Source organism: Cetorhinus maximus, chromosome 6 (genome assembly GCF_964194155.1).
Source record: "Cetorhinus maximus chromosome 6, sCetMax3.hap1.1, whole genome shotgun sequence".
NCBI lineage: Eukaryota > Metazoa > Chordata > Chondrichthyes > Lamniformes > Cetorhinidae > Cetorhinus > Cetorhinus maximus.
Window position 1 is genome coordinate 11927860 of NC_135884.1, and position 19499 is coordinate 11947358.

General features: G+C 41.5%; 1 protein-coding gene across 1 annotated transcript in view; it reads right to left on the reverse strand.

The window, feature by feature from the left end:
- twf2 (twinfilin actin binding protein 2) overlaps positions 1–19499 on the reverse strand; it is a 119449-nt gene that overhangs the window by 28050 nt on the left and 71900 nt on the right. The window contains exons 3-4 of the mRNA XM_078543198.1: positions 11956–12134; positions 993–1088 (exon numbers count right to left, since the gene is read on the reverse strand). Coding sequence (XP_078399324.1) covers positions 993–1088; positions 11956–12134 — 275 coding nt within the window. The remainder of the gene's footprint in view (positions 1–992; positions 1089–11955; positions 12135–19499) is intronic.

Here is a 19499-nt window from a genome sequence, read left to right on the forward strand (position 1 = left end):
ACAAGGACTAATACAAACAATTGAGAAATGAAATGGATAAAGGGACAGGATTGCGGCCAAAATAACAAGATTGAGGACAAATATCTGGGCTCAGATAGTTTCCATCAGAGTGTATCAAAAAAGTGAGTAAATTTGGAGCTGTGTTTAAAACCTTGTGGAATAGAAAGTAAAATGTTTAGGAGGCAATGTTTGAGATAAAGGGAATTGTGCAAAGGACAGAAAATTGCGAAAGGCAATTTAAAGTAACACTGGACATCAGAATGACAGATAGAGGTATAATTTAAATAGGGAAGCGGATAGCAGTAGAGGAATAAGTGAGCAACATGATTTATGGGTTCAGGTACATAAGTCATGAAGAACCAGTTTGTAGATGCTAAAAGCGATCGGAAAGATAAATGGATGCCACGCTTCATCAGAAAAGGTTTGATAAAAACAAAAGTTCATGGCGCAGTTATTAAAGCACTGGTCAGAGCTTTTTAGGATTATTGATTTTAGACTGGGGAGGCTATGCTGCTCCTGGAAAAATATATGATTCACAGGCTGATACCTGGATGAAGGGACTGGGTAAATGCAGTTTGCATTACGTGGAGTTGAGGAATTTAAGGACTGAAATGACCCGAAATGTTAACTCTTCTTCTCTCTCCACATATACTGCACGATCTATTGAGTATTTCCAACATTTTCTGTTTTGATTTAAGGGTGAAATTTTAAAAATAATAGTGGGAATTGACAGATTATTCAGGAATGACGCTTATTGCTAGAAACTGAATCCAGAACAAGGGAACGTAACTTTAGAATAAGATGACTAACAGCAAATTCCAGGAAACGAAACACCTCCAGTTATTATAATTTTAAATACACTTCTGAAGGTTGGTTGCAAAAAATGAATTTGTATGTTATGCATTGCATTTTTCAAAATTTCACATGAAAAGTGAAAAATTAACAGATCGTATCTTGCAATATTCATCCATTAAAATGAAGTATCACAGTACCTCCACTGTTCCAAATAATTCATCCTTAATGTGTCCTCCACCAAACTCCTTTTTCACAGTGGCCCGAGTTGCTGCGTACAGCATCTTCTGTCTGACCTGTGTAAAACATAATGGGGTTAGAGTGTGTATATAAACTGGAACAGGATGCAGGAAAGCAGATTTTGTCAGTGGAAGTAAACAATTGTAAATGAAGACTTGAAACTGGCCTCTAGACAAAAACAATTCAATAAGGTGGACGATCACCTTGATGAATTTTATGCCATTGCTGCCTTCATCTCTTATGGTGTGGACTGACCTTAATTAGGAATTCTTATCGTTAGTCCTGCTTCAGAATAGACTAAATTAAGAATCACCATTTATATTAACAATCTTTTGTTTTGTTCTTGCATTAACCCTTTTGGATAGAAATTACATCATAGATAAGGCTTACTGAACTTGACAGCAAATAAATCACACAGTTCAAACATAAATACTGATAATACTTGGCAGAATTTTCCCCTCGTCGGGTGACTGCGTCCAACCCAAACGGGAGTAGAATAGTGCACAATGACGTTGGGCGAGTGTCCCGACGTCATCGCGCACTCTCGCGATATTTCACTCAGTGGGCGCGTGCAAGAGGTGGCAGCGCGACCACTGACCATTAAGAGGCCTATTAAGGCCCTTAATCAATTAATTAAATCGAATTTTTCGCTGCCCGTCCAACCGTTCGGTTGGCGGGTGGGTGACTAGGCCATGTGGCCTTTGCATTTTTTGCAAAACCTCATCCACACGTGGGATGAGGTTTCGACCAGAGATTAAAAAATAACTTTTAAAACTCATTTTTAACATGCCCCTGCTCACATGAGGAGACGTGTTTCCTTATTTTTCAACTCTTCATTTGTAATGTTAAAATCTTCAACTCCCTGAGGCAGCTCTGTGCCCTCAGGGAGCTTTCACCTTTGCGCATGTGCACATTTCAGCACTTGCCCTCCTCCCGCCCCCACCGCGGCAGCGTTGAGTGTTGCCGCGCGATTCACACTGGCTGGCCGTTAATCGGCCAGCCAACATGAAATTACGGTCAGGGTTTGATCGCGGGCAGGGGTCGGTTTCACAGCCACTCCTGGGTCCGCCCGCCAAGGTAAAAATCCTACCCCATGTGTAAATAAACTGATGTTCATGGAACTTCAGCTGAATACTGGACTCAGTAGCTCCTACCACCCAACTGAATGCTATTAGCAATCATTGTCTGAACACAATACACACACATTCACATATATGCATACAAAAACACAATATTTTAGTGGAGAAAGGATATTACACAGAAGAATGTTATTAATAGCTCTATTTTATCACAATTAAATAAATTAAATAACGTAGGGAGCACTGAGTCTCCGTCAGCAATTGTAGGTGTATAGCTTGTACATTATGCCGACTTAAATTTCTGACTGCAAACAAATTTCTCTCACTAAGGTTAAAAAAAACTCAGTTCCATATATGGAAGTGATCTCAAATTTAATAACAGGCACATTTTTTCCAGTTTGCATTAATAGACATTCTCCCTCAACCATGCACACATTGTGCTGCATTGCAAAAATTAGTCATTTTAACATAGGGCTGAATTTTACAGCTGCTTCACACCGAGCTGTTCCACATAATACTGTAGGTGGAAAGATATTTAACAGGTAATTAAGCTTATTAACAAGCCAACTGACTCGAATATTACGCTGTCTATGCCATAATACAGGTGGCGTGTGCAAGTGGGTGGGAGTGGGAAGGCTGATTTTTTTAACCCAACTGGCTAAAAGATGGGAAGGAAGGGAGGCACGTCCTTTGGGAGGTGCCCTTTCCGCATCAGGGGCAACCCCCTCCAACAAGATGCTAACTTTGTTCCCTCCTGTCTGGCCTCTGAAACCCAGATGCCAGTGCTCTTCCTTGCGGGTTGACTGCTTGCAGTCCCAGCAATGCCTGTTGCTAATTTCTGGCGCTGGATTGGCCAGCAGCTCTCAAGGGCGGGACTTCCGCCCACTGAGGGGCAGAAGTCCAAACCTCACCTGCTTAAGGCTGCCGGCAGCATGTTATTGCTTGGGGGGAGTGGGGGAGGCCGGCATTGTCCAGCATCGGCCAGCGCGCCACCGACTTTCCTTCCCAGGGGAAGGGGGGATAAAATTCAGCCCACAGAAACATAGTAACAGGAGTGGGTCATTTAGCCCCGGAGCCTGTTCCACCATTATACGGGATTCTAGCTGATATGCGATCTAACTCTTTTTCCCATCTTTCATCCATATCGCTTAACCATTGTTTAACAAAAAATCAATTCGGATTTAAAAATAATAATTGATCATCAATTGCTGTTTACAGAAGATAGTTCCAAACTTCTACCACCCGTTGTCTGTAGAAGTGTTTCTTCGGGAAATGTCTGGCTCCAATTTTTAGACTATGCCCCTAGTCCTAGACTCCCAGCCAGTGGAAATGGTTTCTCTCTATCTACCCTGTGGCTTCTTCCACAATAAATGCTAAATCATGTCATTTCCAGCATGCTATGAAAATTGAAATGCATTAAAATACAGTAAAGTCCCACCGTTCGTGGGGTTACATTCCCACGATATCTCGCAAACGGTGAAATCACGAAGGGGGAACATGTTTTTGAATGGAATTCAATTAGATAGGTTCCAGCCAAATACATTTGTCTCTGTTTCATTGAGTCTACAGCACAGGGCCAGGCCAGTTGGCTCAATTGGTTTATGTCAGTATTTATGCTCCACATGAGCTTCCACCCACCCTTCTTCATCTCCCCCATCAGCATATCCTTCTATTCCTTTCTCCCTCATGTATGTATCTGGCTTCCCCTTAAATGTATTCATGCTATTCACCTCAACCACTCGCTGCGGTAGTGAGTTCCACATTCTCACCTCTCGCTGGGTAAAGAGGTTTCTCATGAGATCCCTATTGGATTTTTGAACCCCCTTCAAATCTTCCAACACTTCCATCAGGTCACCCATGGCTTGAATTTGATTCCTGGCCAGGGAAACACTTTTTCTTGGCGCTGTGAAGACCGTCACCATTAACAGGAATTCCTTATGAAATGAAACCACTTCTGGCTGTCCTTGTGGGGTGAGAAACAGTGAATCTTCCAGCTGGGTGATTTTACATCAGAGCTGGAAAAGTCAGAGATGCAGCAGGTGGAAAACAAGTGTGGAGGTGGAGGGAGGGTGTGCGAGGACAAAAGGGAAGGGCTGTGGTAGGTTCCAAGACATGAGAAATAAACTGACTGAAGAGATTATGGCACAGTCTAACTGTGGGTGGAAATGGAGCAGATTTTAATTTGCTTAAACTGTTTAAACGGGCACATATATCACTCCTGGTCAACCAATCGCAACTGCTCTTTCAAAGCAGCACACTGGGCCAAATGGCCTCTTTCTGTGCTTTAACTTTCTCGGCTATAGGTCAAGTGCTGGTAAATGGGATTAGGTAGGTAGGTCAGGCGTTTCTCACGTGTCGGTGCAGACTCGATGGGCCGAAGGGTATCTTCTGCACTGTGTGATTCTGAGGTCAGTACAGGGCTCACAGGCAAAAATGTGGTGCAGTACCTGTACAGGACAGATGGGGGAGCCTCTGAGCAATGCATCAGTGAAGATTTAAAATTGAACAGAGTCACTATTGTAGCCCTGGACCCAGCAATTCTGATGTTTCCAGGTTAATCCCTTCATTCAAGCTGCATTTCAGCTGAAATCATTTCAGTCTCTACTCCGTCATGGCTGCCGGCTCCCCAGGAAAAGAGAGAGAGAGAAAAGAAATCACGGATAAGCGAGCATTGCTCATGCAATGGATGATGCTGTGTACAAAGTACAAAACGCGGCTAAGTGAAAATGCGAACAAGGAAGTCGCAAACAGCAGGACTTTACTGTACATATTTTAAAAGATGTATCAGCACAAAACCAAACACAGGTGTTTCTCATTGAATCTAAAACTAGGACTCAGTTTGTGGTTTGTGATGTCACCCAAATCCCTCAGTTGGATACTGCTTGATAAACAATGCTAACAGGACCCATTACCTATTCCTTTTCCAATTGTCTCCCTTTATTCCTCCTCCTGATGGCTGCGGTACATATGATACAGTGAAACAGGGATCCTTTGGCAATGTGACCATTCTTCATGTATGTGTGCTGGATATTAAATGTCTGAGTTAGGTATTGGGCCTTTGGGGACATTGCAATGAACCCACAGCTATCCCTGGCGATCACACAAGTAAGCTTGCGGTGGAGGTTGCAGGATAAACATCAAGCAGGCAGATCTTTTCCCCTCTTCCTAGACTGTGAGACGTTTTGTCGATTGTATGAGATAGCATCACATCCAAAGTGCAGTTAACCTTTATGTTACTGGAGTGAGCAGAGATGGGCGGCAATTTTACATCAGAACTTATTGCAGGTGAGGAAACCTCTGCATTTCAACTACAAACAGCAACAACTACCTACATTTATATAGTGCCTTTAAAGTGGGAAAGGTCCCAAGACACTTGAAAAGGGCACGAAGTTTAACACTGAGCCACATATAGGGCAGAATTTTACATCCTGCAGCCGGGCGCGCACCCGACCCGATCAGGTGTAAAATGGTGTGTGATGACGTCGGGCGAATGTCCCGATGTCATCGCGCACTGGCGCGATATTTCGGTTGGGCGCCCATGAGAGTCAGCAGCGTGCCAGCCAACAATTAAGAGGCCTATTAAAGCCATTAATCAATTAATTAAATGCTATTTTTCGCTGCCCGTCTAACCTCATGGCTTTGCATTTTTGAGGAAAGCTCATCCACAGGCGGGATGAGATTTCCAACATTAATTTTAAAGAAAATGTTTTGCCAGAATTTTTCCGTTGGTGATTTGGGGGCGGGGCCTGCTCGCCGACGGAAAAATGACGCGGGATGACTTCAGGAGGAACCCCCGACGTCATCCCGCCCCATTTAAATATTCAGGAAGGCGGGCGGACAGCGAAATCAGCTGTCCACCCGCCGACCTGTCAATGGCCAATTGAGGCCATTGACAGGGTAATTAAAGTAATTAAAGGCCCTGCCCGTCCAACCTTAAGGCTGGCGGGCAGGTCAGGAGCCCCGGAGGGAAGGAGAAAAAACATGAAACCTCATTCACTGGCGGGATGAGGTTTCATGTCTGTTTAAAAAATCTTTAATAAAGTTTATGTAATATTTATTAATATGTCCCATCTCGTGTGACATTGTCACATGAGGGGGGCACGTTAATAATTTTTTTATTTTGCTATTTTTGATGTTTTTCGTGCGAAAGAGTGCACTTTGACAGTTGGGGAATCCCCCCCTCCCCCAACATAGGAAGCGCATCCCATGGGGCAGGCCGCTGGGTGGGCCTTAATTGGCCCGCCCACTCAAAATGGCGGCGGGGCCCATTTCGGTGGCGGAGTTCGGCTGCCCGCCCGCCGCCGAGGCAGTGGGGCCTGCCCGCCCATTGAGGGCTAAATTCTGCCCAATGTCTTTGCTCATGTGAGTGAGTCCTATGTGGGGACATTTTTTTTTTCACATTTTCAAAATCTTTATTTTTGATTTTAAAATTCTTCAGCTTCCTGAGGTGGCTCCCAACCGCCCGATGACCCAAAAATCCTGCCCATAGAGATATTAGGACAGGTGACTAAAAGCTTGATCAAACAGGTTGGTTTTAAGGAGTGCTGAAAAAGGAGGAAAGAGAAGTACAGGAGCAGAGAGTTTAGGGAGAGAACTCCAGAGCTCAGGGCCCAGGCAGCTGAAGGCACAGCACACAGCTGAAGGTAAACATACAAGATGAATTTAAAAAATGTAAAATTCTGTGAAGTGAATTTGAATCTTTACCGCAATTTAAGGGCACAAAGATGATTTCAAAAAGCAATGCTTCTTTAAAGTAAATAACACCGCATATTATTGTGGCATGCAATTTGATTAGCACATTTTGCATTTATAAAACAGGTAATTGGTGATTATTGCACTGGATTTTAATCAATCGGCATTGTTTTGCAGTACTGAGAGAAACAAGGCACACCACATAAATATGTTAATACTCTTTTCAACAACATACCAGATTTACATTGGAGGGATAATTTAACAATAATCGCCTTTCTGATTGCTTCAAACTTTGGCTTTTGTAACCTGTTGATGAACGCTGTCAGCAGGTGGCAGTAGTTATTCATGAACAGGCGAAACTCTGTAAAACGGTACTGTGTGCCAGAGTTTCTATTCTTGCAGACAATACTGTTCCTTTAAAGGATTACTGCCAGTGCTTTGCATTATATGCTCTGAAATACTGGCCCAAAGAAGGATAGCAAATTGTGGAATTACAGATATGATTTCCTCATATGGTGATTTCTTGACTTCAGCCATGGAGTGAGTAAAAGCTAAAACTGGAAAAGAGGAAAAGCTAGGAGTCACAGAGATCTTGAGTCACAACACCAGTAAATTGTTGGAAAATGGTGAAAAAAATTCAAAAGTATTTCAGTATTGCCATATTAAAGTCTTTGTTCATAAACTGAATTCTGGAAATAGCTTATGAACATGCCACGAAGATCCTTTTTGTGATTTGACCTTTGTTTAAATGAAAACAGCATATTCGTAACAAACAATCACCGAATGCAATCTGTAATGTAACAACTGTGCTGCATATCTCAAATGTCATGAAGTCTCTTGCAACATACTTTCCCATTATGACTGTGTTCTTTAAAGCACATGTTTGCAACAACAGAGATTGTGAAAGTTATGCTGCCATTAATGCTAGCAAGAGCTTAGAATCAGCAGAATTTGTTTTCTGATCATACCAGCTTTAAGAAAAATTCACAAGATATTCTCAGGGACACTTGGCAAGGCAATTTTTATTGCCCACCTGTTGTTGCCTTGAAGTATGGACAGAGTGTGGCACTGGAATTATATACCGGGTGTTTATAAAATTCTTGTGCAACATTAAACTTCAATAACTTTAGATGTACAAATGATAGAACTTTAAAATGGCATATGAAAGTATAATTCATATGGTTTTAACAGGATACAGATTAAGTTTCTAGACTTCAACATAGCTGCCATTTTTTGTGACATGTCGTTCTATCCTGATTTTCCAACATTTCACATTTCTTCTACTGCCACACATCAACCGTTCCTTCACTGTCACTGGGTCAAAATCCTGGAACTCCCTCCCTAACAGCACTGTGGGTGTACCTACACCACATGGGCTGCAACAGTCAAAAAGGCAGCTCACCACCACCTTCTCAAGAGCAATTAAGCATGGGCAATAAATGCTGGCATCATCTGTCAAGCAAAAAAACATTTCAGACGTGTGACCTTCATCAGAACTGATGGGTATTTGCAGGAGTTTGCAACTGTATTTCTGATTTCCAGCCTTTTCTTTTCACTTATTCTATTCAACCTGTGACTGGTTTTTAGGAGCAGCACCTAGAGAAAAAGATCCTGCCACCATGACTGAACTTTCTGTAACCCTATGCAGAAGTTTTTCTCTTCATTATTTTGGCCACTGCATGGGGTCAGGTTGAAGGAGCACAAGTTTAAAATAGAGTCTAGCTGAGCAACAGAACAAGCAACTCAATTTGATGATTATGGAAACCAAGTGTTGCAAGTTTGGAGAGATGAATATCAATGAATTTCGGTGGACAAATTCTGATTTTGTCATGCTAGAGGCTTTTAAAAAAAATGTTAAGCAATTAAATCACTATGTATCTGGCAGCTGTTACGTCAGCAGCTTTACTTTAATTGTATCATTTTACAGGGCTATGGGCCAAGCGCTGGAAAATGGAATTAGAATATATAGGTGCTTGATGGCCAGCATGGACACGATGGGCCGAAGGGCTTGTTTCTGTGCTGTATAACTCTATGATTCTAAAGTGCAAATCTACTACAGGAAGCATCAAGTTAGAGGACAAATATGCATATCCAAACGCCAAAAAGAAGCATCAAACAAACCAAAATGTTCAACATTTTTGCTGATGTAGTTGGAAAGACGTAACAGCACTGGAGGAAACTGCTGAGAGGATTTCAGGACTGCTGTGGAAACAGATTTGGAGCTTTGGACAAAACAGCTCTAATTACTTCCTGAACAGTCTCCAGCACGCACTACGATTCACTAGAGCTTTGTGCATCCAACTGGTTGGATACCCATTGCACTTTTGGGGGAACATTCTGAGGAAAAAAAATCACATTTGTAACATAAAAGTTTAATTGACCAAAACATTCAAAATGCCTATAATTTTATATCTAAATCTGTCATGGAATAGAGGGACAGAGGATTGATCCCAAACTCCAGAGAGCTTGGGACATCAGTTTCACCGCTGTGGGGAGGAATTGAGAGGGGACCAAGTGATTCCCATCGAGCAAAGGAAATCGTGAGCCTGCCTACTCTTTGTGTCGCATCAAGAGAGTTGGGGGAGCAGCCTGCCTTCTGTCCTCTAGGCCTCAAAAGGCCTGACAAAATTCATACCGTGAGAAAATGAGAATAAAGGGATTTCATAGAGTCACAACATTGAATGTAATTGCAGGCCACATTCTGTGGCTCAGGATAATGTACAAACTGAAGCTTTTTTCTTTACTTACTTTTTCATATTGAGGACTTGAATGAAAACAAACTCCATATTGGATAAAACGTTCTCTTTACTACTTTATTTTCTAGCTTGAAAGTGTTACATTATTCTATCTGTAGAAATGTTTCTTTTTGTCAAATTGCAGTATGTTAAATATCGGTCAGCCTAAAGCTCAAATTTGTTTTCTCAGCAGAAAAGAGGCACTGGACAGTATTCAGCAGCTTCCTGCTCCATCCATCAGTGTAACCGGCAGCAAACTGATAAGGGCCTACAATCCGTTGCTGTTTGATTTGCAGTGCTTCTCCTGTGGACTTCATAGTACAATTCAAACACATTTTTTGAAAAACAGGTGCAGCCATTACTTGCAGAAAACAAGTGGCCGTGGGACTGAGGAACAGTAATTAAAATTAATGCACAACCTTTCTTGAAAAATCTACCTGGAACATGTAAAAGGAGGAAACAAAAACTGGAATTTGTAATAAGGGAGTGAAAGGAATTGTGGCTCGATTTCTTAACATTTATATTTAACTTATTTTACATGTTGCAACTCCTGTACATCTGCACATATAAGTCATTGCTTGGGAGTTGAAATTGGGGGTTTGCTTTCTGTCTGAGGCATTGCTGTGGATGCCAGGAAGAGCAAACCTGCCAACTCTCTGACTGTGGCAGTGCATAGGACAAGCAATTTAGATGACATTTTGAGGGCTGTACTGTAAAGCAAGTAATTGTAGTGCATTCTGGCTGAATGTGATTGATTGACTTGCTCCCACTGTTCTCTGCATTCTGGACTCTCCTGGAGTAGCAATGCATGGGACAGTGAATTTACAGCATTGTTTGGGATTGAAAATGGCAGGATTTGCCTTATATGGGTGAGTTATAATGAAGATGGAACTGCACTCATTCCAGAAAGCACAATTACCAGTCTGGCCCAGTTCCACTCCTGTGTTCCTTCTGGACTATCTGCGTAAAAGACAGTTGACATGCCTCAAACACTTATTTCCTTCTCTGGGAGGCCTAGTGACTGAGGCATACCTTACATGCAGCACATTTTTTTTACTTTAAAAAGTTTCGGGGTGGAGGGGCACCTTATAGGTGGGGTTAAAGAACAAACATTCATAATTGAGGTATACAGTATCCTATACTATGTACTATTATTCACTTACAGTGAAGATCAACTACTTCCATAGATCAAAAATACTCCCCAAGAGATAGCTTAGCTGCATTAAAACTGGTTTAGGTTTCCCATGTAGTCGAGGTAGTGAAAAATTAATGAGAAGACATAGAATACTGCCCTGCCTGGTGCATATTTTTCACTTTCATGATCAACTTCAGAAAGCGGAAACAAAATATCAAAGGGACAGTTTTCTTGGAAAACATTTTCAGATAGGCTCATATTCTAAAACTGCGAATGGCCTGGCTCAGAAACTTTGATGCAGAGTCCCTATGCTAGTTAGTTCATACCAGAAAGCTTCTGAATTGGTTGCAGTGTAAACTCTTTCAATGCAGTTTTGATATTTAAAATATAGGAATAAATAAAGGGTCATTGGTCATATTCTTTTATGGGGTGTGGGCATCGCTGGCTAGGCCAGCATTTATTGCCCATACCCAATTGCCCTTAAGGTGGTGGTGAGCCACCTTCTTGAGCTACTGCAGTCCAAGTGGTGTAGGTACACCCACCGTGCTGTTAGGAAGGGAGTTCCAGGATTTTGACCCAATGACAGTGAAGAAATAGCAATATAGTTGCAAGTCAGGATAGTATGTAGCTTGGAGGAGAACTTGCAGATGGTGGTGTTCCCATGCATCTACTGCCCTCATCCATCAAGATATAAGAGGTCATGGGTTTGGAAGGTGCTGTTGAAGGAGCCTTGGTGAGTTGCTGCAGTGCATTTTGTAGATGGTATGCACTGTTGCCACTACGCATCGATGGTGGAGGGAGCGGATGTTGAAGATGGTGGATGGGGTGCTAATCAAGCGGGCTGGTTTGTCCTGGATGGTGTTGAGCTTCTTGAGTATTGTTGGAGCTGCACGTGGGGCATATTCCATCACACCCCTGACTTATGCCTTGTAGATGGTGGACAGGCTTTGAGGAGTCAAGAGGTGAGTTACTCTCTGCAGAATTCCCAGCCTCTGACCTGCTTTTGTAGCCACAGTTACTGGTCAATGATAACCCCAGGATGTTGATAGTGGGGGAATTCAGCGATGGTAATGCCATTGAATGTCAAGGCAAAATGGTTAGATTCTCTCTTGTTAGTGATGATCATTGCCTGGCACTTAAGTGGCAAATAACATTCATGCCACATATCAGCCCAAGCCTGAATGTTGTCCAGGTTAACCTATCTTCCTTTCTTTCCATGTTTGACTAACCCCTTAATATTCTTAATGTTAGTTCTGTTGAATAAAGACCATGCATAACTTACGGGGGAATGATCAGGTGACCAGGAAATAAAGAGCCATTCGTAACCCTGTGCATTCTGGCTGTCAAGACGATAAAGGATGTAGCATGGCTGCATGTCCTCCAGTAGGGGAAGGATGAAATTGTCGTAGTCTCTGTCCCATGCCTGCGATGGCTCCTTGTACATCCCCAAGACTAACTGCTCTAGAAGAGAATTACACACGTAGTCAATTTCACATTTCAAAATGATTTTGTATTCAATTTGTTCAAGTATTAATAGCAGGGTAATCTAAACTACAATCCAACAATTCCTATTTTACATTATTTTTAATATAAAATGCAGAAGTAGCCAAGAAACACAATATGCGTTCAAAATATTGCTACTATAATGTGATACAGATGCCTTTTAAAACTTAAAACACACTATACAATTTTTTTTTCTTTAACAGTGCGATCTATCAAACTGTTAACTGATAAAAGATTAAAAGACATCTGTACCACATCACAGCCACAAAATCAGGCAGTGAGCAAAAAGGAGGCACTGTTTTTAAACAGGGAAAAAAAAATCACAGCTCGAGTAAATCTGGAGCTACTCGTATGCACCTCACAGTAACTGGTGACAGAGGTCTGGCAGATGCTGCACAGCTGGGTGTCTATCCCTGATGCAGAATGACATGCATCAACAATGGACACAATTTTAAGCAGAACTGTCACATACAGGACCTGAGAATGCTTGATGTTAACCTAAACAAGACCTGGACAACATTCAGGCTTGGGCTGATATGCCCTAAATGGAAACTGCTTGATACCCTAACGTTCCTTATCCTGGTTACAAAATCAACAAAAAAAATTATTTTCTTTATTTTTTCTATTCATTCATGGGATGTGGGTGTCGCTGGCTAGGCCCAGCATTTATTGCCCATCCCTAATTGCCCTTGAGAAGGTGTTGGTGAGCGGCCTTCTTGAACTACCGCAGTGCATTTCTGTAGTAGGAACTGTAATCCTGTGTTCAGACAAGCAAGTAATATTCACTGTTAAAAATGAACTTCTATTCCTGAATTGGATAATGCTCCAGTAAACAGGTCTTTCAAAACAAACATGTTCAAAAATGGCTCTTTACAAATGACTTATAATACTTAGATCTATGTACACAGTACACCCTACATTGAATTTGTGCCTTGAGCTTCACGTACTATGGTAAGCATAAAATTCTTCTTCCATTATTTGACTAAAGGCAAAAATCAGAAGTAAATCTGAAATGAAAGCAGCCCCAATATGTTCATATACTTTTAACGGGAATAAATTGCTCCACGGTTTTCTGCTTTCTCTATCTTTACTTAATTACAATTATGTTTCTTTTACTGTAGAATAATTGAGTATCAGCGATTAGTAAACTGTTTTTTTACAATTAATAAAATTGTGTAGGGGACACCATAGAGTTCTTCCTACAGAAAACTAACATCTTCACTCCAGAAAATCAAAGATTATTTAATTTCAAACATCACAGAAGAGTTAATGCCATGTGTTTATTTTTGTACACACTGCATCGATACAAACATACGAAATAGGGACAGAAGTAGGCCATTCGACCCCTTGAGCCTGCTCCGCCATTCAATAAGATCATGGCTGACCTGTTCGTGTTTCAAAGTCCACATTCCATCAACCCCCCGTAACCTTTGATTCCCTTGACTAACAAGAATCTATCTACTTCTGCCTTAAAAATATTCAGCGACCCCGCCTCCACCGTCTTCTGAGACAGAGTGCTCCGAAGTCACACAACCCTCTCCTCATCTCTGTCCTATAAGGGTGACCCTAAAATTAAAACAGTGCCCCCTAGTTCTGGACTCACCCACAAGAGGAAACATCCTTTCCACCTCCACCTTGTCAAGACCATTCAGGATCTTATATACTTCAATCAAGTCACCCCTCACTCTTCTAAACTCCAGTGGAAACAAGCCCAGCCTGTCCAACCTATCCTCATAAGGCAATCAAGTTACAAATGCACAGACAATAACTTAAATTTATTTAACATCTTTATTGTAGTATAACATCTCAAGGTGCTTGACAGGAGCGTTATCAGAGCTGCATAAAGAGATATTAGAACAGGTGATCAAAAGCTGGGTCAAAGTGGTAGGTTTTAAGGATTGTCTTAAAGGAGGAGAGGGAGGCAGAAGGTTTAAGGAGAGAATTCCAGAGCTGAGGGCCAAATCAGCTGAAGACACGGCTATTAATTGTGCAGCAATGTAAATCAGGGATGCACAAGAAGCCAGAATTACAGGAGTGCAGAGATCTCAGATGGTTGTAGGAAGTTGGAGAGTTAGTGAGGGGTGAGACCTTGGAGGGGGTGGGGGAGGCACGGTTTTGAACACATGGATGAGGGTTAGTATTCAACTAGATAAATACTAATTTTATTTTAGAGCTAGGGACAACCATATATATAGACAAAGCTACGAAGATGCTGGAGAATCTGATGGTGGCCAGATTGTCACAATCCCATGTGACCAATTGGTGTGTTGCAACTGTCCACCATGTGATGTTACATAATGTCAGATGACAAATTATTTGCATTCCAATAGATTGATGGTAGCCCAAATCTCAGTCCATGCATATGTCAGTCCTCTAAACTCCATTCCTGCATTCTAAACATGGTAAAATATGTATAGATTATATATAAATTCATCTGAGACAACTAGTTTCACTTGTTGGAACATTTCTGAGAGAATTATACCGGTAATACTCAAACTGGGTGCATTCATTGGGCACTAATTTAAAATATGATTGAATGACTGAAGTAAAAACTTACCTGGTCTTTGGCTTCTGTCTTCTTTGCCTCAAAATTTTACTTGTATATCAGGTAAGGTAAAGTTAGATTTATGTTCTGGTAACTGAAGCTTCTTAGCGTAAGTGAAACTGTTCCAAGGAGTGGATAATGACAGAGGGGCAATCCATGTATTTGCTCATAATGACCAGAAAAGGTCATAAGCACTCAAAGTAGAAGACAGGAAAGGGAGATGAAAGCTACAGGAGGTAGAACTATTTTTTTCAATCAGGCAGATATGTGCGAGTTGGTGATTTACCCACAAATACACCTTTGTTGTTACAGGCAAGTGACCAAATGTCAAGATATGAGTTAATTTATTGATACATGACTTTTGATCTGTAATATTCTTTGCCTGGGTTGATTGGAAAACACTAATCTTTACAAAATTGATAATGTTACAGTAGAGATCTTGAGAATATAATGAAATATTATACTAATATTTATAAAATATGCAGTTTACAGTAAGTTGAATACAGTTGGCAAATACACCCACTGTTTCGTATGTCTGTTCTACAAAAGAAAAGTGAATTGGTTGGCTGAATTTGAATTGATTAGAAACTAGATTTATCCACATTGTGCAGCTAAGTCCCATCTCCATATCTGAAATTACAGCAGCTTTGAAAGAGATCAGCAGAGATATAAAGTGATCTTTTTGTTTGTGCAATGATACATCGAAACAGTGGCCTGTTAACCCTGCAAATTAAAGCTACAATCTTTCAACTTTATTTTCATCTAAAATATGAGAAAACCTTCAGCTTTCGTTTTGTCCTCAATGTTTTTTTTTAAACAAACACTATTGGCAATATTGGCAAACACATTCATTCACATGACATCTCTCCATGTGACTGCTGCTCTTCTCTTTCTAGGTGGTACAGGTCATGGGTTTTGGAAGGTGCTGTTGCAGCAGGCTTGGCTAGTTGCTGCAGTACATCTTGTAGATGGTACACACTGCTGCCACTGTGCACTGGTGTTGGAGGAAGTGAATGCTTAAGAAGGTGGATGGGGTGCCGATCAAGCGGGCTACTTTACCCTGGATGGTGTCGAGCTTCTTGAGTGTTGTTGGATTTGCACTCATCCAGGCACACACTTGAATTGTGCCTAGTAGCTGGTGCACAGGCTTTAGAAGCCAAGGGTGAATTACTCGCTGCAGAATTCCTAGCCTCTGACCTGCTCTTAAAGCCACAGTATTTATATAGCTGGTCCAGTTAAGTTCCTGGTCAATAGTAACATCCAGGATGTTGATGGTGAGGGATTTAGTGATGGCAATACTATTGAATGTTAAGGGAGGATGGTTAAATTATCTCTTGTTGGAGATTGCCTGGCACTTACGTGGTGTCAATGTTAGTTGTCATGAGCACTCGCAACCAGAATTCTACTTTTTAAACAATATTTTCTCCGCTTCCCTCTTTTTGTACCATACTGTTTCCCTAGCTAAGGGTTATTCCATGACTTTGTCAGCACTACTGTACAACTGGTTGTCAAATGGTGGGCTGGAGCCTACAAGGCTTATCTGCTTCCTCGTTCTGTTCTTCCCACTGTGAAAAATTTCCAAGCCCATGTTTAATAGCATTCCCCACCAGGAAATCTGAGCAACTTTTGCATATAAATTTCCATTCAACTGCCAAGTGATTCCATTTTACTCTGGCTAGATTCCTTCTCATCGCATTGAAATTAGTTCTCTTCCAATTTAGAAGTTCTATATTGGATTGTTCCTTGCTCTTCTCCATTATTAATCTAAACCTTATGATATAACGATCACTCTTATTCAAATGTTCCCCATAGACACTTGGTCCACTTCATTTCCCAGCACCAGATCCAGCAATGCCTCCTTTCTAGTTGGGCCAAGAACATACTGATCAAGGAAGTTCTCCTGAACACAGTTTAGAAATTCCTCCCCCTCCTTATCCTTTACTCTAACATTATCCCAATTGATATTTGGGTAACTAAAGTTCCCTAGTATTACCACTCTATAGTTCTTGCATATCTCTGCGATTTCCCTCCAGATTTGTTCCTCTAACCCTCTCTCACTACTTGGAGGCCAATAGAATACCCCACGTAGCATGATTTTACAGTTTTTGCTTCTCAACTCTAACCAATTGGACTCTGCTCACGATGACGGTTACAGAAATGTTGATCTCTCCTCCAATGTCTTCCCAATGCCATGCCGTATTGCCTGAGGCGGTAAAGTTGGCAGCTCGGACATGCGCTGGGAGGCCAATTGAGCCACTTAAGTGGCCAATTAAGGTCAATGCTTTGACCCCTCAAAGACATTCTCTCTTTCCAATACTACAATGTCTTCTCTAATCAGTACTCTCACCCCACCTCCCTTTTTCCTCATCTTTCCTGAACACTTTATATCCTTGTACAGTAAGTGCTCAGTCCTCACCATTTTTAAATCACATTTCCCTTATTGCCACTACATCACATTCTCACGCTGTTATTTGTGCTTGTAGCCCACTAACCTTATTTTCCACATTTTGTGCATTTATGTATATGTATTGTAATTCTGTCTTTGCATTGCTGGTAGTCCTTCTTATTCCACTCCCATCTAATATGGTACTACTTCCTTTTCTAGTACTGTCCAACACTGTCACTTTATGCACCTTATTCTCCTTTTCTACTTCTATATGCTGGTGCAAATTTAGTTTAAACCTACCCCAGCCATACTAGTGAACCACCCTATGAGGACATTGGTCCCGGTCCTGTTGAGGTGCAACCCATTCCTTTTAAATAGGTGCTTTCTGTCTCAGAACTGGTCCCGTGCCAAGAATGTGAAGCCCTCCCTGTTGCAATATGTTTCAAGCCACGCATTGATCCTCCTGATCTTTCTATTTCTACTCGGGCTAGTGCTTGGTACTGGGAATAATCCAGAGATTACTACCTTTGAGGTCCTATTTTTTAAACTTCCTCCCTAGCTCCTGAAAATCTGACCTTAGGACAACAATACCTGTTTCCTTTATGTTGTTTGTACCAAAGTGCACCACAAATTCTGACCCAATCGCTTTCCGCTGCAGAATATTCTGCACCCTCTCCTTTACCCTTGCGCCAGGGAGGCAACACACCATGCTCACGATGATGGTTACAGAAATGCTGATCTCTCCCCCCAATGTCTTCCCAATGCCATGCCGTATTGCCTGTGGTGGTAAAGTTGGCAGCTCGGACACCTGCTGGGAGGCCAATTGAGCCACGTAAGTGGCCAATTAAGGTCCTCTTCCCGTCTCTGTGGGCATTTTGCCTGCGTTGGGAAGGCCTGCCGTGCAGGGAGGCCTCCAGATGAAGCCCGTTGGCCTTCCGGCGAGTTCCAGGAAGGACCCTCAGTTATGGACACTCCCTGGCCCACGGAGAGGCTGGCCGGTGGCTGCGGCTGCCCTCGCAGCATCTGTGTTGTCGATGCTCAACAATGCCTACTGATTGCCGAGGCCTGCCTGCCTGCCTGGCCCCAGCATTCCCCAACCTAACTCACCTGTTTGCAAGGGTGCCCTAACCAGGCCAACAAGTTGCCTTCAATTCCATGAGCTTCAACTTTGGCTAACATTCAGATGAGGAAGTTTAACAAATTCTTGCTGGAAAGCCATGTAATTAAATCCATAGACATTAACCTGCCCACCGCTTTAGTCAAAACTTCAATCAGGTTCGTCAGGCATGCTAGCTATCTCTGATTAGTTGAAAATTTGCAAGGTGTTTAGTCACCATATTCTTAATTATAGACTTGAATAATTTCCCAACAACAGCTGTTAGGCTAACTTGTTTATAATTCCCTGGTTTCCCGCTCTCACATTTCTTAAATAACAGAGTGACATGCACAATTTTCCAATCTAAAAACATTATTCAAAAATCGAGAGAACATTGGAACATTAGAGTGTTTGGAACATTCTCATTCACTTCCTTCAAAACCCTCAAATAGAAACCATCTGGTCCTGGGGATTTGTCACTTTAGTGTCATTATTTTCTACAATACTCTTGTTTTACTTAATTTTAGTGAATCCCTATTCCTGGTTCAATATTAGTTTCCTTGGGGTCAGCTTGCTGACGTCTCCCTCAACTGTAAATACTTACACAAAGTAATTATTCAATACATTGGCCATTTACTTATTTTCACTGACAATATCACTGTTATCAGTTTTCAACTCCCCACACTATTCCTCAACACCCATTTTTTCCAAATATAATTGTAAAAATTATGTTGATTTTGATATCCCTTGTGGGTTCCTTTCCATACTCTCTTTTTGAAGCTTTCACTATCTGTTTTGTCACCCTTTGCTATCCTTTATATCTTTCCCATTTGTTAGGATCTGTGCTATTGGCATTTTTGTATACTTTTTCTTTCAGTTTTATGTTTTCTGTTATCTCTTTAGTCATTCATGATTTCTTTTTGGCAAGTAGAACAGTTGCCCTTTAGGGATATGAGATGGTTGTGTATCACATTAAATTCTTTCTTGAACACCACCCACTGATTTTCTATCGTTTTAGTCATTAACAGATTCACTCAATCCACAACAGAAATAAAAAGACTTCAGCCTTTCAGTGTGAGCTACATTTCAAATCAGATCTCAGAGATGGCAGAAACGAGCTGCACAACAATGTTTTAATGTGTTGTGCCATCTCACATATAATGACAACATAAAAAATATCCCCGGCTACACTCTCAAAATTCCAATAAACAACATTTACATAACCTTAATCCAATCACTGGTTTATTCTGGGACCTAGAGCTGTGATCTGAGCTCCGGTATTTAAAGTTCATACTG